The sequence below is a fragment of the Muscardinus avellanarius genome (genome assembly GCF_963383645.1).
Source record: "Muscardinus avellanarius genome assembly, chromosome: 8".
In the NCBI taxonomy this organism is placed as follows: domain Eukaryota; kingdom Metazoa; phylum Chordata; class Mammalia; order Rodentia; family Gliridae; genus Muscardinus; species Muscardinus avellanarius.
This window is the reverse complement of record NC_137794.1, coordinates 62,430,889-62,458,102: the sequence shown is the minus strand read 5'-3', so window position 1 is coordinate 62,458,102 and position 27,214 is coordinate 62,430,889. Positions and strand designations below refer to the sequence as shown.

General features: G+C 36.6%; 1 protein-coding gene across 2 annotated transcripts in view; it reads right to left on the bottom strand.

Moving 5' to 3' along the window:
* The window catches only part of AFG1L (AFG1 like ATPase), a gene marked incomplete at both ends in the record, with an annotated part of 206,104 nt that overhangs the window by 100,221 nt on the left and 78,669 nt on the right, over window positions 1-27,214 (bottom strand). For both annotated transcript variants that reach the window (XM_080700611.1, XM_080700612.1), the window contains 2 exons: window positions 5,348-5,406; window positions 21,584-21,683. In XM_080700611.1, coding sequence (XP_080556737.1) covers window positions 5,348-5,406; window positions 21,584-21,683 — 159 coding nt within the window. The remainder of the gene's footprint in view (window positions 1-5,347; window positions 5,407-21,583; window positions 21,684-27,214) is intronic.

Here is a 27,214-nt window from a genome sequence, read left to right as displayed (position 1 = left end):
AGACCCTGTTTCCAAATAAAAAATATAAAAAAAATAGGTCTGGGAGTGTAGCTCGGAGGTAGAAGGGCTTCCAGGAACCCCAGTACCAAAAAATAAAAAGTAAAAAATAAAATAAATAAAAATAAATAAATAAAACTTAAAAAAAATTAAAAGAAATTACATGTATGAAATAAATAAATAAATAAATAATAGGACTGGGGTGTAGCTTGGAGGCAGAATGCCCCTGGGTTCCATCCCCAGTACCACCGGAAAAAAAAAGTATGAATGTAGCATAGTTAATCTGGACACTCATTTTTGTGAAGGGGAAGTGGTGGGGAGAGAGGGCACCAAGCACAGTCTGAATGTATGACATTTTCAATATGATCCACATTAAAAAAAAACTTTAAAAAATTTAAAAATAAATTACATGTATGAAATAAATAAATAAATAAATAAATAATAGGACTGGGGTGTAGCTTGGAGGTAGAATGCCCCTGGGTTCCATCCCCAGTACCAAAAAAATAAATAAATAATTGAAAAGCCTGAGATTTTTAGCTCAGTGGTAAAATTCCCCTGGGTTCAATCTCCAACACCAAGAAAAAAAAATTATTCTATTCTATTTTATTACATTATAGTATATACTTGTAGTAAACAAGTGTCAGACCATCTTAATTTTCCCCCCATTAATTTTTCTTATATAAAAGGTTCTTTATTCTTGAAGTTCTTGAAAACTGACAAATCTGCTGACATCAAGGCGATGAAATGAACACTGGAAAGCTCCCTAAAAGGCAACCAGGGTCAGGCACCCCTCTTCTCTGCTTAATGTGGGGCTGTCATTGCCCTCAACAACCACTCAGCCAAGCTCATTTCCTGGTGTCACAATGAATTTGGCTACAGTAAAAGGGCAGGGGACCATTTGGCCCACAGGGCATCCAAGGAGTGAGCGCCCCCTGGACCAGGAGCCCTTGTGAGAACAGGCAAGAAGCAGAGAGGCCCTCAGGTACTGGGAAGTCCCTGCCCCAACCCAGTCCCCAACACACCGAGAGTCCCTCCTTCTCATCATTTCCCACCCCAGATCTTGTGAAGAAGAGGAAGGGCTTAGGGAGCCCTACCTTATCATGCACCATCAATAAAGTCCACTGCACTGCCCACAAAAAAACAGATGCTCATCATCACGAAGCACATGGGAGATACAACCAAAACCACAATAAGATACCATTTTCAGTTTATTAGGATGGTAATTATCAAAACAAAGAAAGAAAGTAACAAGCAATAAGGATGTGAAGAAACTAGAATCCTTGTACATTGCTCGTGGGACTATACAATGGTGCTGTCACTATAAAAAAGAGATGACAATTTCTCAACAAAAATAAATATATGATTATCATATGATCCAGCAATTTCAATTTTGGGTGTATATACACAAAAATTTAAGCAGGGGCTCAAACAGACCTGAAAATTTGCAAACAAATTTCCATAGCAGTTTTATTCACAATAACCAAAAGGTAGAAGGATACATAATAATCTATATGAATTATTATGCCGTAAAAAGAGGGATTTTGATACATGCTACAACATGGATATACCTTTTTTTGCGGTACTGGGGATTAAACCCATTGTCATTCTACCTCCAAGCTACACCCCCAGGCATATTTTTTATTTTTTATTTTGAAACAAGGTCTCACTGAATTGTGGAGGGCCTCACTAAGTCTCACTAAGTAGCTAAAGCTGGCTGTGAACCTGTGATCCTCCTGTCTCAGCCTCCCAAGTACTGGGATTACAAGTGTGCACCACCATGCCCAGTTTGGATATAAGTTGAAGACATTATTTTTTATGTTTTTCTTTGTAATTTCTCTAGTCAGTGGGCTATGTAGAAGTTTATTTCTAAACACACAAAATTTTTCTATTTATGCTTTTTCATTATATTTTTAACAAATGTCCAATTTGGGGCATTATGGCCAGGAAATATGCTTTTGTGACTTCAATCTTTCAAATTCATTGAGACTTGCTTTAGAGACCAACATGTGGATAATTTTTGTAAATATTCTCTGTACTCTTTAAAAGAACATGTTCAGCTGGGCGTGGTGGGGCACGTTTGTAATCCCCACACTTGGGAAGCTGAAACAGGAGGATCACACAGGTTCGAAGCCAGCCTCAGCTACTTAGTGAGGCTCTCAGAAACTTGGTGAGACCCTGTTTCCAAATAAAAATATAACATAGGCCTGGGAATGTAGCCCAGAGGTAGAAGGCCCCCTGGATTTCATCCCCAGTACCAATAAATAAATAAATAAATATAGCATGTTCTAAGCTGGGCATGGTGGTACACCCTTATAATCCCAATACTTGAGAGACTGAAACAGGGGGACTGCAGGTTTATGGCCAGCTTCAGCTACTTCGTGAGGTCCTCCACAACTTAGTGAGACCCTGTTTCAAAATAAAGAATAAAAAATAGGGCTGGGAGGTACAGGTTGGAGGAAGAATATCCTTGGGTTCAATCCCCAGTTCCAAATAAATAAATAAATAAATAAATAAATAAATAAATAAATAAATAAGCAAGCAAGCATGTTTTAGTTTTACTGTACAATCACTTATCGTCCATCCATCTATTTATCTATGCACCGATCTATTTTTATCTTCCTATATATTTCTAATAGTTTAGGTTGATTAAGTAAGTATGCTATTCATTTATTGCTATATATTTTTCCATCTATCACTTAAGAAGCTTATGACAGCATCTCCCACTATGACTGTAAATTTATTTCTCTTGTAACTCTATCATTTGTCTTTCATATTTGGAGGTTATATTGTCAGTTGCATGCAGTTTTCAACTGATAAAATATTCCTTGTGAGTGAAAGGTTTTTTTTGAGTGAAAAATGTTTAAGTCATTAAGTAATAATGTTCCTTTGTTTCAGTCGTATCTATAACTACCTGTTGAAGCATTTTTATCACGATTGCTTTAAAATCATTATCAGATAATAGCAACATCTCTTATTGATTGATGTTGTCATCAATTATCTTTTTACATTCAGTTTGAAATCCTGAATGATTTTCTATTGAAACCTCAGGATATTTTTATAGTTTTTCAAGAGATTGTGAATATTATTTTAATTAAACTTATTATTGGGGAAATATATAATATAAAATATGCCATCCTAGCCATTTTAAGTATATAATTCACTGACATTAAGTACATTTATGATGTTGTATAACCATTATCACTATCTATTTCCAGAACTTATTTATCAGCTTGATCAGAAACCTTGTACCTATTAAATAACAACCAATTCTTTCTTCCTCCCAGTGCCTGGTAATCACTACTCTACTGCCTGTCTCCACATATGCTTTGTCTTTTCTAGGAACCTCCTATAGATGGATCACATAGTGCTTTGTCCTTTTGTGTCTGGCATGATGTTTTCAATGCTATTCATATTTTATATATGATCAGAACTCTTTCCTTTTTATGGCCAAATAATATTTCATTGTATGGGTATATATATATTTGTTTATTCATCTATTGATAGGCTATGGAATTATTGAATATATAAAAATACTTTAAATTAACAATAAAAAGGCTATTTTATTTTTAATCATATTGTAATGTATATATAAATAGCATAATAATCTTCCTCTTCAGTCCTACTATCTTATGAAACTATCATCATTCACTAAGAGTTAATGTAAGTTTTATGTTTCAATACCCCCAAGCAATTAATTACAAGCTTTTGTGGTGAATTACAAATATGCTATTATTTGGTTTATAGAGAAGATAAAGGAAAACATAATTTTACAATACACTTTTTCCCAATAAATTTCAATTTGTTTATTCATCTCTGATTTTCCTTCCTCTTTAAAAAATTAAGATTATAAAAGGAAAAGAAAATTAAATTCAATCTGGCAAATTTAATTGCCTTTTGATAGTGCTATTACACATTGTGGTATGAGAAATTACTGGAAAAAATGAATATATATATATATATATCAATATATATATATTGATATATATATATATATGATGTTCCCAGAGGATATCTTATTTGTTTCATCCTAAAGGATTTCTTTTTTTATATTTTGTATATTTTATGCTACATTTAGATACTGCTTTTAGCACCTATTTTTCCTAGTTTTTTGTTTATATTTTTGTATCTGTAAACACTATATTTTATTTTGGATTCTTACTATGGAGAAAACAATTCATCTACCTTCTCCCTACATGCACAACATTAATATAAAAGGAAAAATTACTAACAGCATAAATCTTCCAAAAGTACTTCCTACATCTGTAGCTCAGAGAATTTAAAATCCTTAGGAACTTAAAATTGGTCAAGAAAACAGATGTTTGAATTCTCCTAAGTATAGCACACAGAATAAAGTTTGGCACCAATAATATTTCCAACTAAAGTATATGTCACAAAGATTGACTATGCCTTTAGAATATATGAAGATAAAATGTTTTATCTTCTCTTTGGTAAAAACTTTTGAAGCTTTAGTTTTTGCTAAATAGACTTAATTCTTTCTTCAAATATGTTAATATGGACTGAGAAAAATTATGTACCTAAGTTATGAGAATTATGTTTTGGTATATAATTATGCTTCTTTTTGGTACTACATATTTTACATTCTGTTTGTGTACATTTTACATCCTTGACTAGAGTAAATGATTTACAAGCAAAAAACAGCCTATTTTGTAATTATATTATCTATTATACCTAATGTGGCACTATGCACATAGTAGGTTTTCAATAAATGTTGATAGGCTATGGAATTATTGAATAATCATATAAAATTACTTAAAATTAACAATAAAAAGGCTATTTTATTCTTAATCATATTGTAATGAAGACTATTTTAAACTCTATGCAGTGATGATATACACAAATATTTAAACTATTTATATGCCTCAACTTGACATAATTTCATGATAACTTGATGGCAATCACATTTAAATATATTAGAATATTTTTTAATAATGTTATTCTAGAATAGCAACTTTAATAGCTGAGAAAACATGTTAATAATGGCCATTATCCTGAAGGAAACAGGGAACATTAAATATTTTTTCAGAAATAAAGGTATAAGTTTAATATTCTATTATAATATTTATGAGAAAACCTCAAATTAAAATTTATAAAATATAGACTATGAAATGTTTCAGTTAGAGAATAATTTAGACTATATTTTATAATTTTTCCTATGTACACATGAAGGGATACTGTATAAAAATTATTTTCTCCTTTAGAGTCTTTGAATATCACTATCTAAATAGCAAAATAAATTTTACTTAAATGCAAGACCAAGATAATCCTATATCCATCATATCTCCATCAATATGATCTCAGTGAGTGAACACAAGGAAGTGACTTTTCTTACCTTCAGGACAGCTATAAATGGTACAAAGTTAGCCCTTTGAAGTCCATTTTTATAAAGATCTGAAAGAAACAAATAGCATTACATAGCTTAATGTAACATCATAATGTTAGTCTATCTTTTAGCCTGGCAAATAAGGCCTTTTACTTATAAAAACGATAAAGGAACAAAAGAAAAAATACCACACTTGATTTCTGGTCAAGTACTACACAAAATTCACTATAATTTTGGTAGGAGAAAAATGAATAGCCACAGACAGGTCAAAAAACATGTGATCAAATTAGCTTTTTGTTAATAGCTTTATTGTTACATTGTAATTATACATCATTGTGAGATTCAAAGTGAAATAAAATTGCCTGCACATAGCACTTGGTATATTTCCCTCCATATCCTACTCTGCTTCCCCTTCCGCCCTCCCCATACATGTTAGTGAGACTAACCTTACTTGAACTGTTTTCCTTCCCAAAGCCTCTTTTCCAGTCCTTACCTCCCTCTCCCAATGTGCTTCCAATATTCTACTGGTCTTTCTCTTCCTTTGACTGAAGTCTTTTATGTTTCCTATTTCATTCTAGCTTCCACATATGAGACAAAATACAATGACTCTCTATCTCCTGAGACTAGCTGATCCCACTCATAATACTCTCTAGTCCCATCCATATTCCTATAAATGACATAATTTTGTTCTTTCTGTTTGGGTAAAATTCCATTGTGTGTATACACCATATTTTCTTTATCCATTTATTTGTTGATGAACACCAGGGTTGATTCCATAATTTGACTATTGTGAATTGTGCTGCTACAAATATGAGGATGCATGAATCACCACAGTGTTCTGACTTCAGTATTCTGAAAAGATACTGAGAAGTGATGTAACTGGATCATGTGGAGGCTCCATTCCCAGGATTTTGAGAAACCTCCATGCTGATCTCCATAGTGGTTATAGTAATTTACACTCCTACCAATAATATATAAGAGTTTCTATTTCCCCACATCCTCACAAGCACTTATTATTGCTCATATTCTTTTGGGGGGGGAGGGGTGTTAAGAACTGAACCCAGGGGAGCATTCTACCTCTGAGCTACACCTCCAGCCCTATTTTCTTTTTTATTTGGAAACAGGATCTAGCTAAGTTGCTGACAGACTCACTAGGTTTCTGAGTCTGATTCAAACCTATGATTCTACTATCTCAGCCTCCCAAGTACTGGAATTACAGGCATGCACCCCCAAGCTCAGCTGTAGTTTGTATTCTTAACGACTGCCATTCTAATTGGAATTAGATCAGACCCCAAGGTAGTTTTGATTTGCATTTCTCTGATTGCTAACGATGTTGAACATTTTTTCGTGTTTGTTGGCCATTTGTATTTCTTCTTTTGAGAAGTATCCATTCAGTTCATTAGCCCATTTTTAATTGAGTTATTTGGGGTTTTATTGTGTAAAGACTTTTGAGTTCTTTATATATTCTAGATGTTAGTACTCTATCAGAGAAGTAGCTGGCAGAGATTTTCTCCCAGTCTGTATGCTTCGCTGCACAGAAGCTCTTTAGTCCATAGCATCCTATTTATTGATTCTTGATTTTGTTCTTATTGAGGAAGTACCTATCAGTGCCTATGTGTTGGAAAGTTGGTCGTACGTTTTCTTAGATCTTTGATCCATCTTGAGTTGGCTTTTGTGCATGGTGAGAGATAGAAGTCTAATTATTCTACACATGGATATCCAATTTTCTCCAACACCATTTGTTGAAAAGGTTGTTTTTTATTCAGTGTATATTTTTGGCACCTTTATCAAAAATCAACTGGCTAAAAGTGTGAGGATTTGTCTCTTATATCTTCAAATCTGTCCCACTGGTCTAAGTGTCTGTTTTTTGTGCCAATACCATGCTGTTCTGTTAATATAGCTCTGTTATAATTTGAAATCAGGCATTATGAAGCCTCTGCTTAGACCTTAAAAGATGGAATGACCTCCCACGTTCTTGGATAGGCAAAATAAATAGTCAAGATGGTGATATTACCAAAAATGACCTACAGATGCAATGCAATTCCTATTAAAATACCAATGTCATTCTTCACAGAAGTAGAAAAAGTGGTCCTAAAATTCATGTTCGCATAAAAGACCAAGAATAGCCAAAGGAATCCTGATCATATTAGTTGTAAGCAAGCTGGGTATGGTGGCACATGCCTGTAATCCCAGATACTTGGGAGGCTCAACAGGAGAATCACAAATTCAAGGCCAGCCCGGGCAATTTAGTGAGACCCTCTCTCAAAATTAAATTTAAGAAGGAATTGGGGTTGTAGATCAGTGTTAGAGTACTTTACCAGTATGCTTGAGACTCTGGGTTTAATCCTCAGTATTAAAAATTTAGCTTTAAATAGCTATAAGATAAAATAAAAGAACTTGAAAACTATCCCTTCTGAAATCCGAAATCAGTTAACATAAAAAAATGATATATTTAAAAGTAACTAACACTGTAATATATAGGATGTCTTAGTCTATAATATTAGTTCTCAGTAAAGGATTAAAAATTGTTTATCAAGATCAACCTTTATAATGGCTGGGCATAGTGGCACATGCTTGTAATTCCAGCATTCATGAGGCAGAGACTGGACAGCCTCAGCCACTTAGCAGGCCCTTCACAACTCAGTTAGACACTGTTTCAAAATAAAGGATAAAAAAAAAAAAATAGGGCTGGGGGGTGTAGCTCAGAGGTAAAATGCCTCTGGATTCCATCCCCAGTACAAAAAAAAAAAAAAAGATAAGCCTTTTTAAGCCAGGCTTGGAGGCACACACGTGTAATTCCAGGTTTTGGGAGGCTGAGACAGGAGGATCATGGTTCAAGGACAGCCTCAGCTACTTAGTGAGGCCATTTGCAACCCAGTGAGACCATGTTTCAAAATAAAGAATAAAAAATAGGGCTGGAGGTGTAGCCCGGAGGTAGAATGCCCCTGAGTTCCATGCTCAGTACAGGGGGAAAAAAAAAAATTAGCCTTTTTAGAAAACACATCAATATAACTCCTATATTTGAATCCAAGTTACATATTTGACATCAAGTTAAAGAAATGCCACTTTAAGTGAAATTGTCTAAAAATTAAAACTATTCTTAACAAAATTATTCTTAAAAAACTAGAAATATATTGTGATATCATAAGCAGGTTATATATATTGATTTAGAAAGATTTTTTTAATATATATTTCACATGTATATACACATAAAAACAAACAAATGAAAAGGGGAAATAAATTTTAAGTGTTGTATTTTTATATTTTTGTATTTTATATATAATTCTTATATTTTTCATTAAAAAGAGAGACTTCTTGGATAAACTTTTAACAGTTTGAAATCTTGCATAAAAATTATTTTAAAGTCACTCTATAGAGTTACAAAGTTTTCGAAAAAAAATTACAAAAATGGAAATAATAGGAACCAAAGATGTAGCATAGTGGTAGAGTAACTGCCTGGCATGTGATAAGCCCAGGTTTGATCCTCCAGATCACACATACACAAAAAAACAATAATAAAGTTTTCTCAATAATCAAAAATACAAATTTGATTAAGATGTATCTCATTTTTTTAGTATGGCATTATAGGATCTTTCCTATATTTCCTTATTTAGAGAAAATTTAGTAACTATGATAGATTTTTAAATGCTGCATTTACTTACAGAAATAAAATATGGTCATTAGAAAACATTTATTCTCTTTAGAAAAATATTCATCATAACATCATTATAGTGAAGAAAGTATTTGCATAAGCTCTTTGGCTAATTATACAGTAGAAGCTTCAACCGAGATTTAAAATTTTAGGGATATTACAAAAGGTAAAATAGTGCTGGACATGCTGCTAGGATTTCTAAATTCAAACTGAGCTCTTTTCTTTCTTATAATCAATACCTTTATTGAATGAAATGGGCAGAATGCATGAGATGGGTTTAAAGCTAAGTATTTTCATAGTTTTCCCTAATTACCAAGAGCTGCTGGGGAAGGTGCATAAAATCATTGTTTGTGATACGAGTTGACAGCTATGATTGCCAGGAAGTGGTAAAAAGTGAAAATAAGACAGTTTTTAAAAGCACACTCAGTATTTATGACAGCTTTACTCAAAACAGCTTTAGGTTTATTTGTAATAGCCAAAAACCAAAAAACTATCATCAAATGCGTAGATAAAAAAGTTGTAGCATTTGTGTATAAAATGAAATACTGCTTAACAATAAAAATGACAAACAATAACATAGATGAGTCTCAAAATAATTACACAAGAGAAAAAGAAGCCAGATATCTCCCCCTCCCAGTGAATATATACTGTGTAGATCCATTTACATAAAACTCTAGAAGAAGCGAACTAGTCTAGAGGAATAGAAAGCAAATCAGTGGTTGCCTGGCAAAGGGTTGGCGGTGAGAGACGAAAAATAGGAACAAGGAAGCTTTTGTGGATGATAGAAATGTTTACTATATGATTATGGTATGGTTTCACAGATGTATAGGCATGTCAGTATTTTTACAATTATATCCTTCAAATATGTGCCAATAGCTGTGTGTGGGGGCGCACGCTTGTAATTCCCAGCATTCGGGAGGCTGAGACTGGAGGACCCCGATTTACGGACAGCCTCAGCTACTTAGTGAGGCCCTCTGCAACTCAGTGAGACCCCGTTTCAAAATAAGGAATAAAAATAGGGCAGGTGTATAGCTTGGAGGTCGAATGCCCCTGGGTTCTATCCCCAGACCCGCAAAATAAATAAATAAATATGTGCCATTTTTGTATGCTAATTATACCTCAATAAGCTTTTTAAAATTTTTACTAGAAAAAATGTATACAACATTAGTGACCATCAAAAAGCACAATGGTATAGAATTAAAACTAAGATATTAAGCCAGGCGTGGTGGCGCATGCTTGTAATCCCAGCGCTTGGGAGGCTGAGACAGGAGGATCACACAGGTTCAAAGCCAGCCTCAGCTACTCAGTGAGGCTCTCAGCAACTTAGTGAGACCCTGTTTCCAAATAAAATATAAAATAGGTCTGGGATATAGCCCAGAGGTAGAAAAGCCCCTGGGTTCGACCCCCAGCAACACACACATACACACAAACCTAAGATATTATACTAATAAAAATTTATCTATGTTAAGGTAACCTTTTGGTCTTGTGGAATAAAATATTCTTATGACATATAAGGCTCTATGATATGGCTTAACAAGCATGCACCTTTGGGAATGTTAATGACATTGAGAGATGTAAAGGCCCACTTGTAATATTCTTGATTAAAAGATTTCCAACTCATCAGCAAAGTTAAAGTAGAATAATAATGTCTCTCATCTTAGAGACTTAATTTTTAAAGGGTTAACTTTTAAAAACTCATCCTTTTCAAAGATACATAATTCAAAACTTTATGCTCTAAGAAGTATTTTCTAAACAGAATTCTAAACAGAAATTATTTGGCTTGAAAAACCTTTAGGTTTTTATAGGACACTTTAGAGTAAAAAGACTGCACTCATTAAATTGAAGAGTTTCTCTGCAATTTAAATAGTATGCTAATTATCAATGGAATAGATCCATCTTCTGAAATGTTATTTAGCTACCAAAATTTTTAATATTGGTTGTTAAAAATTATTTTTCTTGGAATATAAAGATTTTATAGTATATTTATATTAACATTCATCATTATTTACTAAATACTACTTAAAATTTAGCAGTTCTTGCCTATGATTTTTAATAATCTCTGAAAAGACCTAAATGAAGAGTTGGTCATATAAGAGAAAGTACTGGAATTATGGGACATTCATTTTGTAGAGAATGGTATAAGGACCTCTAAATTCTCCAGTGAATAACTATAATAATACTTACAGATGAAATATGCAAAGAGGATTTTTAGAGTGATTATGAGTACATAAATACTTTGAAGACGCACATAGATATGCAGATCTCTTCCTGAAAAATGCAAGTGTCAAAACTGAGAGGTAAATTTTATATATATGTACAAATCAGCTTAGGGTAAGAATTTTTTTTTTTTTTTTTTTTGGTGGTACTGGGGTTCCTGGAAGCCCTTCTACCTCGGGGCTACACTCCCAGACCTATTTTTACATTTTCATTTTGGAAACAGGGTCTCCTAAGCCAGCGCGCGGCTGGCTTCGAACCTGCGCGATCCTCCTGTTTCCGCCTCCCAAGCGCAGGGATTACAAGCGTGCGCCACCACGCCCGGCAAGAAAAATATTTAACACAGGTAAAACTACTAAAAGTAGTTTTCTTATAAATTAACATAGGCTGGGTATGGTGGCGCATGCTTGTAATCCCGGCATTCGGGAAGCTGAGACAGGAGGATCGCGGTTCATGGACAGCCTCAGCTACTTAGTGAGGCCCTCTGCAACTCACTGAGACCCTGTTTCAAGGTAAAGAATAAAAAATAGGACTGGGGTGTAGCTCGGAGGTAGAATGCCCCTGGGTTTCATCCCCAGTACTGCAAAAAAAGAAAAAATTAACATAAAATAATTATATGGTTTTATGGGGTCATTTTTATTTGTCCTCCCAAGATAGCTTTATTTTATTGGAAATTAAAAGAAAAGGGTTCTTTTACACCATTTAAGCAGCCACAGCTACTTAGCTTCTTATAAAAAAAAAACCATAAAGTTCAAATAATATTTTATTAATCTAAGGGTTATACAGCTAATCAAATGTTCTAATCCTAACTGATAAAATTATGCTTTGATATTCAATTTACAGCCATGAATTCCTACTATATGTCTACACTAAAATGAACACAGATACGCCGGGCGTGGTGGCTCACGCTTGTAATCCCCGCGCTTGGGAGGCGGAGACAGGAGGATCGCGCAGGTTCGAAGCCAGCCGCGCTGGCGTAAGAGACCCTGTTTCAAAAATATAAAATAGGTCTGGGAGCGTAGCCTGGAGGTAGAAGGGCTTCCAGGAACCCCAGTACCACCAAAAAAATAAAATAAAATAAAATAAAATGAACACAGAAGATAAAAGGCAAATAAAAAGAAAAACTAAGGTTTATAAAGTTCCTACTAAAAGCCAGAACATTTGCTGGGTACTTCACAGAAATCGTAATAACCCTACAATGTAGTGGATATTCTTATTTCTGTTTCATAGATAAAAAAGCTAATATTCAGGGTTTTGAAAGTAATTTGCCAGATTCCCAGACAGGAATCAATAGACCTAGAATCAGAGTCAAGGACTTCAATAATGCTAAAGTGTACAGACTTTTTCAGAACCACGAGGTGACCAGTGGGCTTCTGACAGCTGTCACAACCAGACCATAAGTATATGAGTTAAAAAAGGATTCAACATGTAAACATAATATACAGAGCAGGAAGCTTGACTTTTTCACTGGGGACTCAAAGGCAGCTTTGCAGAAGTAACAATGGGACTGGACTACAACAGAATGCCAAGCCGAGAAGAATGAAAAGTATTTTATTTATTTATTTATTTATTTATTTATTTATTTATTTATTTATTTATTTTTGGTGGTATTGGGGTTCCTGGAAGCCCTTCTACCTCCGGGCTACACTCCCAGACCTATTTTTACAATTTTATTTGGAAACAGGGTCTCCTAAGCCAGCGAGTGCGGCTGGCTTCGAACCTGCGCGATCCTCCTGTCTCTGCCTCCCAAGAGCAGGGATTACAAGCGTACGCCACCACGCCCGGCCAGAATGAAAAGTATTTTAGACAAAAGAATCAACACAGCTTATGCTTTTCCTCCACCATCTTTTCTAATACATATACACTACTGCTCAAACGTCACACTGTCTATCAAGCCATCCTTGAATTCACTATAGTGGACAGACTTTTTAGCGGAGTCCTCCATGATCCTCACACCTACCATTCAGAGCTTTGTGACAACTTTTCGGAGAGGGGCCAGTATAGAGACAGTTTCCTATGACCATCAGCCTTTGGACAGGGTGAAGTCAGTGCTAAATCGGTGCCCAACATTCTGATAGAAAAATACAGTCTCTCTAACCTAAAGAATCAGATAACAGAGTTTGGGGCAAATACTACTGCTGAGAATTGAGAGGTGAGTCCCAGGGAGAATTCGATTGGCATAGCCTCAAGTTCTGTGTGTAAATCCTGTCTAAATCTCTGACCTCTGGCCAGGTGTGGTGGTGCACGCTTGTAATCCCTGCGCTTGGGAGGCGGAGACAGGAGGATCGCACAGGTTCGAAGCCAGCTGCTCTGGCTTAAGAGACCCTGTTTCCAAATAAAAATATATATAAAAAAAATAGGTGTCTGGGAGTGTAGCCCGGAGGTAGAAGGGTTTCCAGGAACCCCAGTACCACCAAAAAAAAAAAAAAAAAAAAATCTCTTACCTCTGAACCATGCATGTGTAAACTGGACTACAAGCTGCCCAACTAAGAGTAAGGGTCCAAATGAGATTTTAACTACTGCCCAAGAGAAGAATTTGTAGACTGAGAACAAAAGTAATTTCCTACTAAGCAAAAATATCAACACTCTTCAGAAAATGAAATGAAATTTACAGAATAAAACATTTATAAGGTCCCAGATGCAATCCAGAATTGAATAATGAGAAAAATGTAACTCATTCTTAAGAGAACAATCAACAGAGACCAGTCCTAATATGACTTTGGTTAGGAGACGAGGACTTTAAAGTGATAATATAATTGCTGGGGAAATGAAGTAAAGAAAATATGTTGATAATGAATGAAAGGACAGGAACTCTCAGAAATGAAGCCATTTTTAAAGGTAGCCAATTTAAATTTAGAGCTAAAACAGACAATATTTTAAATAAAATTCACTTGATAGGCTAATAGCATAATAGAGATACCAGAAGAAAGTGAAAACTTGAAATTATCCAATGTGAAGAATAAAAACAAGATGACAGGGAAAAAAAAGAAATATTAGGAATTTGTATAACAAGCTCGTTAACATATTTCTAATTGGAAATGTGAAAAACTACATCATTGGTGTTTGATCTTACTGAAAATAAATATATAAGCATGTGAATTATTATATTTTTATAATCAAAATTGTATGTAGCATTTTATAAAGAGAAAATTAGCACTTCTAAGGCTCTTAAAGACATTTTGGAGCCTATACTTTCCTTGATTACCATGACCACAGTTTTTAGGACATTGTAGCATTTGAAACATGGTTAGGCAACTAAAGAAGGGGATGTGTGATCAAATTATTATTTGAGTAAAAGTGAATTAAATTAATAGTACTATTTGTAGGATTGATGGAAAAGATTTTGTCTGCCTGGCATCTCCAAAGCAATTTCTGTGTTACTACATGATCTTCTGATATTCCCAAAGAGAATTTGCTGTCATTCAGCTCTTTATTACTCCCTATATAATAGATGGATCATTTTTATTCTGGCTACTTCTCTCTTCTCTCTTCTCTCTTCTCTCTTCTCTCTTCTCTCTTCTCTCTTCTCTCTTCTCTCTTCTCTCTCTCTCTCTCTCTCTCTCTCTCTCTCTCTCTCCTCTCTCTCCTCTTCTCTCTCTCTCTCTCTCCTTTCCTTCCTCCCTCCCTTCTTTCCTTCCTTCCTTATTTTTGTTCTATTTTATTCTTCCTTATTCTGTCCTTATTCTGTCCTTATTTTATTCTTCCTATGTTGTCCAAGCTGACCTCCTGGGCTCAAAAGATCCTCCTGCTTTAGTCACCAAATAGCTGGGACCACAGGTATATACCACCACTGCATCTGGACGCTTTTAGGACTTTTCTTTATCAATAGTTTGAAGCAATGTGATGATCATATACCTGGATGCAATTTTTGTGTGGGGTTTATTTATTTACCTATTGTTTATTCATTTATTTATTTTGCAGTGCTAGGAATATTTAACCAAGCCTTGAACATGCCAGGCAAGCAGTATACCTCTGACTAGTACCCCTAGCCCTGAGGTTTTAGTTTTGTTCTTTGTTTTGTAGCACTGGGGATAGAACCCAGGGGCATTCTACCTCTGAACCACACCCTCAGCCCTAGTTTTTAGTCTTTTTTATTTTTGAAACAGGGTCTCACTGAGTTGCAAAGGGCCTCGCTAAGTAGCTGAGGCTGTCCCTGAATCAAGATCCTCCTGTCTCTGCCTCCCGGTTACAAGCATGCACTACCAACCACGCTTGGGTAAGTTTTAGTTTTTTGTTTTTGTTTTTGTTTTTCTTGTAGTACTGGGGTTCCTGGAAACCCTTCTACCTCCGGGCTACACTCCCAGACCTATTTTTATATTTTTTATTTGGAAACAGGATCTCTTAAGCCAGCAAGGCTGGCTTCAAACCAGCGCAATCCTCCTGTCTCTGCCTCCCAAGCGCGGGGATTACAAGCGTGCACCACCACGCCAGCTAAGTTTTAGTTTTTAACAGAGGAATTTAGCCCATTTATATTTCTTGTCATTGAACTATCTGGTTTTGTTTCATGTTTTTGTTCATTCTTTTTGGCTGTTTTCTAGCATTTGCTTTAAAAACTATTTTCTTTGATATTTTTTCTTTTCTAGTAATTTAGAAAGTAAATGGCATATCTTAAATTCTAAAATACTTGACTGTATATGTCCCAAGTTATCAGTGCCACAAATGATGACACGGTTGCTCAGTATCTATATACTCTCTGCCCAAGAGGAACAAATTTATCACTTATACTCAGTAAGTTGTTTTCATCCATTTTCTCATTTTAAACATTTCTTTTCAATAAGGTCATAATAAGTTCTCATTCACCTAAGGGATTTCTTTCCCTTTTCTATCTTTTTATTCCTATATGCTGTCAGCTTAAGTCAGTTTTTCTATAGCATTGATTTCACTTCCTGTAGTTTCAGTTCTATAGTTTAGTGCTTCTAATGCTCATTTTAGTTGATTTGATTTAATTAACTTAATCTCATCTTGTTTCATTTAGATTTTTTATTTCAGATGATCTCTCAGTAAATAAGTTTTTAGCTCAATCTGTTATCTTCTCTCATTTTAGGTCTTCTGTAACAAACAAAGCCTGTTTTCTTGGACATATTTATTTTTATGTAATTTTATTGGTACATTATAGTTTTACATCATAATGTACTTTAGAGAAATAGTGACATACATGCATACAGCGTTTGATGGGCTTCCCTCTGCTCCCTCCCCCCTCCCTCCCTCCTCCCATACATGACATTGAGACTGGCATTGTGTTTTCCCCATTTATTTATTTATTTTGTGGTACTGGGGGTGGAACCCAGAGGCTTTCTACCTCTGAGCTATACTCCTAGACCTATTTTATATTTTATTTAGAAACAGGGTCTCACTAAGTTGCTCAGAGTCTCACTAAGTGGCTGAGGCTGGCTTTAAACCTGTGAGATCCTCCTGTCTCAACCTCCCAAGCATGGGGATTACAAGCGTGTGCCACCACGCCCGGATTATTTTCCCCATTTTTAAAGAATATAAAACAGAACTTTTCTAAAATATACTTCTCTTTGCTCTAGTAGATTGTCTGTTAAAAGGAGGCTGTTTTCCACCTTTTTCCCCCTAATACTGGGTATTGAACTCAGAGACACTATCATTGAGCTACATCTCCAAACTACTACTACTACTACTACTATCATCATCATCATCATCATCATCATCATCATCATCATCATCATCATTATTTTGAGGCAGGGTCTCAGTAAATTGCTAAGGCTAGCTTTGAACTTGTGATCCTCCTTCCTCCAGTTCCCAAGCTGCTGGGATGACAGCCATGCACTACTGCACCTGGCAATTGTTTACACAATCTTTAACAAGGAGTGCTAATGTATAATCTCGGTGTTCCTCTGCAGTCAAAGTTTATAGTTTTGCTTGGCTCTCCTTGTTACTCCCTTAGTTGTTGTCATAATCTTTTTGTCTGTAACTTAGCTTAATGTTAAAAAGTGAAAATTGTCAGCCTTATCTTGTTCATAACTACAATAGAAATGCCTCCACAATTGCCCTGCTAAGCATATTTCTGACTTTTGAATTGAAATAAATATAGTTGATATATTAAGAAACTATTGCTGGGCATGTTGGCACATACTTGTAATCCTAGTAATTGAGAAGTTAAGACAAGAGGATCACAAGCTCAAAGCCAACCTCAGCAACTTAGCAATAGCCTGTTTCAAAATAAGAAATAAAATAGGGTTGGGCATGTAGTTCAGTGGTAAAGTGACCCTAGGTTCAATTCCCAGTAATACAAGAAGAAAAACGGAAAGAAGAACAGACATGGAGGTGCACACTTGTAGTCCCAGGCTGAGAAAAGAGGATAGAAGGTTTGTGACCAGCTTCAGATACTTAGTGAAGCCCTCTGAGACTCTTTCAAAAATAAAGAATAAAAAATACGGCTGAGAGTATAGCTCAGAGATAGAATTCCCCAGGGTTTAATCCCCAGTACCACACACACACACACACACACACACACACACACACACACACAATGGGGGAAGAAAGGAAGGGAAGGAAGAAAGAAGAAAGGAAAGGAGAAGCTATCAGTGTCAGGTATGATGGTACACACCTGTAACCCCAGTACTTGGGAGGCAGAGACAGGAAGACTGCAAGTATAGTGCAAAAGTAAAATGCCCTTGTATTCAATCTTGAGTAACACACACACACACACACACACACACACACACACACATAATAATAATAATAGTTATTATTATTAGGACAACTGCTGTGGCTAATAAACATGGTATATAATTATGCCTTTAGAAAAGGCATTCTTTAAGTTAAATCCTACTCCTACAATTCTTTTTTTTTTTTTTTTTTTTTGGTGGGTCATTCTACCTCCGAGCTACACTCCTTGCCCTATTTTTTTTTATTCTTTATTTTGAAACCAGGTCTCACTGAGTTGCAGAGGGCCTCACTAAGTAGCTGAGGCTGTCCGCGAACCGCGATCCTCCGGTCTCAGCCTCCCGAATGCTGGGATTACAAGCGTGTGCCACCATCCCCGGCTCCTACTCCTGCAATTCTGCATCTTGAACTTTCAGTTTTCCCCAGAAGGGCTGCTCTCGCTTAATTTCTGCATGCTAAAATGGTAGGGGTTACTTGGTAGACCAGTAACTGTATTCACTCCCACAAAACTATGAGCACCAAAATGTTCCTTAACCTCTTCTTGTGGTTGTCCTTCCTCAGCAGCAAAGTATAATTTTCCTTTCAGCAATCTTTGCGTGAGGGTTTCCAAGATTGTTCTAGCTCCTTTTTATTTATAAGCACAGCTTTGTCAATGGATGTCTAATGGTAATACTGATGACATTGTTATATCAGCATGTCAGGTATAGTAGAGACAAACCTCACTTCCACCTAAATGGATAATCTAATGTTAAAATGCTCACTGCTGGCTGGGTGTGATGGCGCAAGCTTGTATTCCCAGTATTCGGAAGGCTGAGACCAGATAAATGTGGTTCACGGACAGCCTCAGCTACTTAGCAATGCCCTTCACAACTCAGTGAGACCCTGTTTCAGAAATGAAAAGACTAGGGACATATGTTTTCTCTAATATGCCCAAGCTAGAGAGTAATGGTAAGACCAGAGGGATTCCAGATAATGGAGGGGAATTCTCAGCAAATCTAGAATGGAAGGATAGTAGAAGAAGAAGGCTGAGGTTGATCAATGCAGGCGCTACAAGTGAATATGCGTAAAAAGTATGAATATAGCATGGTTAACCTGGGCACTCATTTTTGGGAGGAGGGAAAGGGAAGGGGGGAGAGGGCACTAAGCATAATCTAAATGTACATCACTTTCAATATGTTCCACATATAAATAAAATAAAATATGAAAAAAAAGAAATGAAAAGACTACAAAATAAGGCTGGGAGTGTAGCTTGGAGGTACAATGCCCTGGGTTCCATCCCCGATACCGAAAAAAAAAAAAAAAAGCCACACAAAAAACCTCACTGCCTTGGCTCACAGGGTTGCTAATACTAGCATATCACAATAAAGCTACTGTGTATATATATAATGTTGGAGGAAAAATAAATCAACCACACAAACACAGAATGAGAGGGACTTAGTTTGACAGCAGCTTATACAGTAACATCTTGACATGTGAGTCATTGATGTGGCATAGCTTATTATAAAAAAAGAAAGCTCATATTATTCCATGCTCTTTTCAAGTTCACTAATAAAGTCCATGCTATTAGTTCCAATGGTCAATACTTAATTTATTTCAACCTCATAGTAGCATTTAACAAAGGTGACTATCCATCCTTTTGAACCACTTTTATTTCCCTCATTTGACATTCTCTTGGTTTTCCTCCTACATCATGAGCTTCTTTCTCTAACGTTCTTTAGGATTAATAACTCCCAAATGTATATTTCCAATACAACCCTTTTCATCAAAACTGAAAGTCTGCCGGGTGTGGTGGCGCACGCTTGTAATCCCCGCGCTTGGGAGGCTGAGACAGGAGGATCGCACAGGTTTGAAGCCAGCCGCGCTGACTTAAGAGAACCTGTTTCAAAACTTTAAAAAAATATATAAAATAGGTCTGGGAGTGTAGCCTGGAGAAGGGCTTCCAGGAACCCCAGTACCACCAAAAAAAAAAAAAAAAAACCTGAAACTCTTCTATGCATCTGTCCTGTCATCATAGAGACTCCTACTTCCACGCCTTACCCAAACCTGCTTTTCCTGCAGTCTTCCCATCTCAGTAAATAGCAGCTCCATCCTTCTAATAATTGCTCAGCCCACAACCTTTAAGACATTCTTGATCTCCTTTGTTTTCTTTCATTCCTCATATCCATTCCATCAGTAAATCCTGTAGTCTCTACCTACAAAATATACCCAGACCCTGACAACGCTTCTCCACGCCACTGCTCCATCAGCTCTCCTCAGGATTGTTGCAATAGTATTCTGAATGATTTCCTTGCTATAACACTAACACCTGATCCTCACAGCCCACTCTGCGTACTGCAGCCAGAGACATCCTTCTTAAACATGCATCCATTCAATACTCACTCTAAGATTATTTGCTGAGATCCAACTGCATGACTGTATCATGATATAACATTGATAGAATGTGATTAGAATACCTCCAAGTAAAGAGATAAAAATTGCTGCCTTCATGAAGTTTTACATACTCAAAAGGAAAGGACAATAAGACAAAAATATAATAAATAAGAAAAATATAAAGTGGGTTCTTAAGAGAAAAACAGAGCAATGTAAGAGAAAGCAGTATCAAGAAAAAAAAAAAAAAGAGCTGTGTGTGGTTTCAAGTGGAGAGGTAAGTCTAAGCTTCCCTGGGAAAGTAACTTCTGAGATAAGACTTGACTGACGTAAGGATTTCAACATGCAGATATCTGGGGAAAGAGCACTCTAGGCATAAAGATATTAACACTAGCCTCTCATAAAATATTATTTGTAGCCAGATATGGTGGCATACACCTGTAATCCCTGTATTTGGGAGGCTGAGACAGAAAGATTGCAGGTTTGTGGACAGCCTCTGCAAATTTGTAAGACCCTGTTTCCAAAGGTATAAAAAAAAAAAAATAGGGCTGGGGTATAACTCGGAGGTAGAATGCCACTGGGTTCAACTGCCAGTACTACAAAAAATATTTAGAGAACATATTAAATATGATATATTAATATGTGATATTTGAAACATATTTAATGTTATATTAAATTTTAAATATATACTATTTTAATTTAAATTATAAATAACTTTAACCTATTTATATAAATAAATAACATTGACCTGACCACATGTAGGGCTGAATGATTTTTAACTTACTGTATTTTTCTAAATATCTTTTGTATTTTAATTCTAAAACATTTTCTTAATAAGTTACAAGTGCTTTTTTAGAACTGAAAAATTGGGTTTAGGATATAGCTCAGTGGTAGAATGCTTGCCTAGCATACACAAGGTCCTAAGTTTGATCCTCAGCACTGTATACACAAAATGGAAAAAAAGACTGCACAAAAGAATGATAAATTAGGTGAAGCATTAGAAACTATTTATATAATTACGCTTTCTCTTTCTAGAATTTAATTTGAATTTTCAGCTTTCATTTCATTGAGTTACTTTTGTGGTCCATAAAAAGCAGTAAGAAAAGCTTGTAGTTTTTTGTATGCACACAGAACATACTGATATTCAGAAGAAAAAAAGCAACCATATCCAACATGGGAGATCAACTGGATTTAATTCACTAAGAATATGAACACTTTTCAAATATAAATAGTTTGATTTTTTCAGTTTAAACCAGCTATAAAACATGATCAGCAATGTCATTTAATTTATTAACACAATAAAATTAGTATAAAATTAAGGGTTTTTCAAAGCTTGTTAGTTTCCACCTAATTGGATGAGGCTAGCACAATGTTGGTTTTACCTTCCGGTGGTCTGTTGGATGTTGCCACAACGACGACCCCGTTCTTGAACAGATTTTCAAAAAGCTGTTTGAGAATCATGGCATCAGCAATGTCAGTGACCTATGGACAACAACACATTTGTTTTATTTTAATTTCACTTCTGCTCTAACAAATTTGCTAATGGCTCATTTTTGTTAAGATGGAAGTGAATTCCAAGAGAAAAATTCTAATTATCATCATGAAGAAAAGAGTACATAATTAAAAGCATGGAAGACTGTATAACAGTCTTTTAAACTTGACTTCTTTTTTTTTTTTGCAAGCCTATCATTTCTACACAAATTATCAAATGGTTCTATGTTAACTTCTTTTATGGAACTACAGGTGGAAAGCATAGATAATTGTCCTCAACATTTAGGAAGTCTAATTAATTAGAACATGACCAGCTCCCTCCTCCTGCTGCCACCCACCCCTCCCCCTCAAAAAAGGACAGAAAGAGGGAAAAAGAGGGGGGGGGAAGATACACAGGCTGTTTTCTATTTCTAATACCTTTCTGGCAAAGGTCCCTGGAAAGGTGACTTTAAATGGTCATGAGACTTTAGAAATAAGGACAAGTAGCCAGTGAGACATAATCAGCTGCTGTTGAAAATAGAATGATATGACATAGATACTATTGTGCAATTGTTGCACAAAACAATTCAACAGATGGCCCATCACAAAAATAAGCAATTTCATTGTTCTTTTTAAGTGCCTTCTATTACTGTCCATGAATAATCAAAAGGCACTGCAGTCACTTCCAGCACAGCCAGCCTCTGCTAACCTTCGCAAACACAAATATTCCTTCTACCCAAAAAAATCCCTTATAAAAATGGTTGCTACAGTGCTTTAAAAAATAAATGGGCAAAACTAGAAATGCATGAAGCAGATAAAACTATTCTAAGTTAGGCTACAAAGAAAATAACTTGATTTCCTAAAGTTATTGTTTTTTAAAATTCATGATTAAAAATTAAGCTTAATGACAACTTTTTAAAAACCTTTTACAATTCACAAAGAAATAAAGAAAGGAAACTGACTTCAAAAATAAATGCATAATGAAAGTTGATATTAATTACTGCTTCTCCTCTGTGTTAACTTAGGGGAACTTGAGTTTCAGATACTCTCAGGGTAAAAAAATGTTTTGATCTTCTTTTAATAGAACATTTCAAATAATTTCAACAAAGCTTGATTTCTACATACTCATTAAATATATCACAGTATTATTTTTAAAACCTAGGACCCCCGGGACTGGCTGGAGGAGCGCCCTGCAGCCGCATCCGTGTGTGAGACGTGGGCTTGAGCGCCCCTGCGGTTGCGGAGTTCAGGGTGATTCATGGTTGAGGACACACGGCCTCCGCTCTCTCTCTCCTTGCATCCGTGTGTGAGACGTGGGCTTGAGCGCCCCTGCGGTTGCGGAGTTCAGGGTGATTCATGGTTGAGGACACACGGCCTCCGCTCTCTCTCTCCTTGCACCTCTCAGTAGCTGAAGTAAATAAAGTTTAAATACTGAGAAAGCAGTGTCTAAATCAACAAAACAAATACATACCAGGAACCAAAACACATCCTGTACCTCGGCGGAACCCTGAACTTGAACAAGAAGAACAAAGATCGGACACGGGACCTGCTCAGATACAATCTGACCGCGGACCGGAACGCTGAGCCGCGGGCTGCTTTGGCAGCTGTCCAAGGAGCTGCCTGCCCGATATTTCCACGGCAAGATAATCCGGGAATAAAAACGGACTTAGGACCGCATCCTAAGCAGCGAGCAGCACCCACCAGAACTCTGTCTGCCCACCAGCGACCGGATCACATCGGCACAGAGACTCACACGGATTCCTGCACCAAGACAGGTACCTGAGGGCGCCCTAGTAACTGGGGTCCTAGCGTGTGCGGAGTCGCAGTCTCAAACCCCCACCACGGGCTCAAGCCTCAGAGCACTCTCCTCGCGCATCCTGCCTGTCCCCTACTAGTAATCAGTGCCTGTACACTGCCCTCCTAAATTGGAGCCTGCTTCTGTGGCTAACCCCTGCCACCTTGCCAGAGCCTACCCTCCAGGCTGCAAAAGCACTGGGAGGCCCGGAAATCTCCTTGGGGCACCCCCAGCCTCTACGTCCCGCGGGACGCAGAGACCATTGCTGGACACCGCACACTGGACCCTTGAGCACCTACCCTGCACCCCTGGCCCACCGCGGGGTATTCCCAACCTCCTGGTAGCCAGATGCTTAGTTCTAAGTGAGAACACAGCTCAATACACCTTGGAAGAACATACCAGCAGCAATAGACAGCTGCACCCACTCTCACTAGGGTCCAGTATTAACAGGGCATCCAGCCTGCACTCTTGGAATAGGCAGAGCTCTGGCAGTAAGTGTGGCCACCCAGGAACCAGCATTCATTTGCCCAGGGCACATCTTGGGACCACACCTGGCTAGCCCAGCTGGAATTTCCAGAGACACAAGAAAATCCATCGGGCCACAAAATCTGCTCAGGACCTCAGGGGGAAGTGCCAATTACACTTTAGTCACTCTCCACCCCTGCTGTAGGGAAGCACAGGCTGGAGGCGAGGGTGGTGAGTGCAGATGTGCTGACCACAGGTTAGAATTTCGCAGAATCTGTGAACTGTACAGAATCAAATAACAGTGAAACCAGACACCCGGACACATAAACCTAAAGCAGCTAAAGGAGAAAAAGGTGTCCAAACACCCAGAGTGACTTAAGAAGATAAAAATAGAGTACAAAGAAAACTAAGAGACATTGGACGGTATCCTGAAAGCTACCAAGCAATCAGATACACACATATTATATGGACCTGACCCCATATGCGTAAATAAGTAGGACTGTTTGTTTTACTTTTAATGTGGATGTTATGTTTTCTTTTGCTTTTAAAGTGCTTTTGTTTTAGTATGGTTATTGCTGTTTTCTTTTTTTTTTCTTTTTTTTTCTTCTTTTAATCCAAACTTCTCTTACTTTAACTTGTTGTTTTATATATATATACATTGGATAGTTTGCCTTATTTTTTTATTTCACACGGCTGCTAGTTCCTTTTATTTTATTCCTCTTCCTTTTTCCTCTTTCTTCCCTTTTCCTTCCTTTTCTTTCATTCTCCTCCTTTGATTGGTTTACCTTCCTTTTTCTTGGATTACATAATAGTCTTGGTATCTTGAGGGGATTCTTTTTTTTTTTTTTTTTTTTTTTTTATGTCTGTCTGCTCCTACCAGCATCCCTATTTACAAACCTTCCCACACTAACCTACATACATTTCTCCCCCAAAACTTTTCCCCATAATATACCTCATGGTTTAAAACTCAAAGTATTTTTTATATCCATAACTACTCTACTAACAACAAGAGTCCTAGTAGTTAACTCTCTCTCATTCATAGCAAGTTATTACTTTATCATACTTAAAGTCCTTCTCAACCTAACATATCCTCCACCTAATCTGACTCCTTTACCCATCACCCCAGCTCCTCCCACATCACCCACTTTCAACACTGGAAAGGCTCTGCTGACTGGCCGATACTCCTAAACTCCTAATATTAAGATTTGACTAAACACATTACTCACGAACGATGGGTAGAAATCAGAAAAACAGGACAGAGAACACTATAAATATGAGAACCAGGAGTTATGAAGAGACAGCAGAAATCACGAATACTGACCTACTAGAAATGCAAGAAGGGGAGTTCAGAATCTTGTTGTTCAATATGATGAAAGGTTTTAAAACAAGTATAGAGGAGGTTAAAGGTGAAATAGAAACACTAAAAAAGAATCAGAAAGAGGTCTGGAATGAAATGAAAGAGGCAATAAGTGAAATGAAGACAGCAATAGAAAGAAACTCTGGAAGATTAGATGAAATGGAAAACAGAATATCAATATTAGAAGACAGTACATCCCAAACCGAAAACACAGTCAGCGATATACAGAAATCTTTACAGCAACAAAACCTAAACATCCAGCAATTATGGGATAATATGAAGCGCCCTAATTTACGGATAATAGGCATTGAGGAAGGGATAGAGGTACAGACCAAGGGCATATGTAATATCTTCAAGGAAATAATCTCAGAGAATTTTCCAAATATGGAAAGAGACTTGAATCTTCAAGTACAGGAGGCATACAGAACTCCACTGAGACAGGACCAAAGAAAAACCACTCCACGCCACATAATAACCAAATTGACCAGCATAGAGGCCAAGGAAGGAATCTTAAAAGCAGTGAGAACAAAAGGACAGGTGACATATAGAGGCAAAACAATAAGAATCACCCCAGACTATACAACCCAGGTCAGGAATGCTAGGAGAGACTGGTATGACGTGATTCAGACCCTGGAAGAACATAACTTCCAGCCCAAATTAATCTACCCAGCAAAACTACTATTCAAGATCAATGGGGAAGTCAAAGTCTTTCAGGATAAACAGAATCTCAAAAAATTCATGAATTCAAAGCCAACACTAGAGAAAATTCTTAAAGAAATAAATCATAAGGAAGAAAAAAGAAGCAGACTCCAGAATCAGAGAAGCGAGGAAGTTAATAAGTGGGCCATTTAAGTAAAGAAGAAAGATCACAACACCCAAGAGTAGACAGAACACAAAATGGCAGAAAACAAAAAGCATATTTCAATAATATCACTTAATGTCAAAGGACTTAACTCACCAATCAAAAGACATAGACTGGCAATGTGGATTAGGAAACATAATCCAAACATATGCTGTCTGCAAGAAACTCACCTCACAGCCAAAGACATTCACAGGTTGAAGGTGAAAGGATGGAAAAAGATATACCATGCCACCAGTGACCGAAAAAGAGCAGGGGTAGCAACCCTGATATCCAACAAAACAGACTTTAAACTAAAACACATCAAAAGAGACAAATCAGGGCACTTCCTTTTATTAAAAGGAACAATACACCAAGAAGATATAATGATAGTAAATATTTATGCCCCAAATGTGGGTGCAACCACATTCGTAAAACAAACCCTTCTGGACATAAGATCCCAAGTAGACCCAAATACAATAATTCTGGGAGACTTTAATACGCCTCTCACACCACTGGATCGATCTTCGAGGCAAAAGATGAGTAAAGATGCTTTAGAACTAAAGGAAACCATAAACCAAATGGACCTAATAGACGTTTTCAGAGTATTTCAACCAGGAACTACAGAATACACTTTCTTCTCAGCAGCCCATGGAACCTTCTCCAAAATAGATCACATCCTGGGACACAAAGAAAATACCAGCAAATTCAAAAAATGTAATATAATCCCATGCATCTTTTCAGACCACAATGGAATAAAAGTAGAAATCAACAACAGGAAACTCGAAAGAAAGTATTCAAATTCATGGAGAATGAATGATACACTACTAAATGACGAATGGGTAAGAGCAGAAATTAGGGAAGAAATAAAGAAATTTATGGAAACAAACGAAAACAGAGACACAACCCACCAAAACCTATGGGACACCATGAAGGCAGTACTAAGAGGAAAGTTTATCGCATTGAGTGCCCACATAAAAAGGATGGAGAACCACCAAGTAAAGAACCTAATGAAACAACTCAAGGATCTAGAAATTCTGCAACAATCCATTCCCAAAGCCAGCAGAAGACGAGAAATCATCAAAATT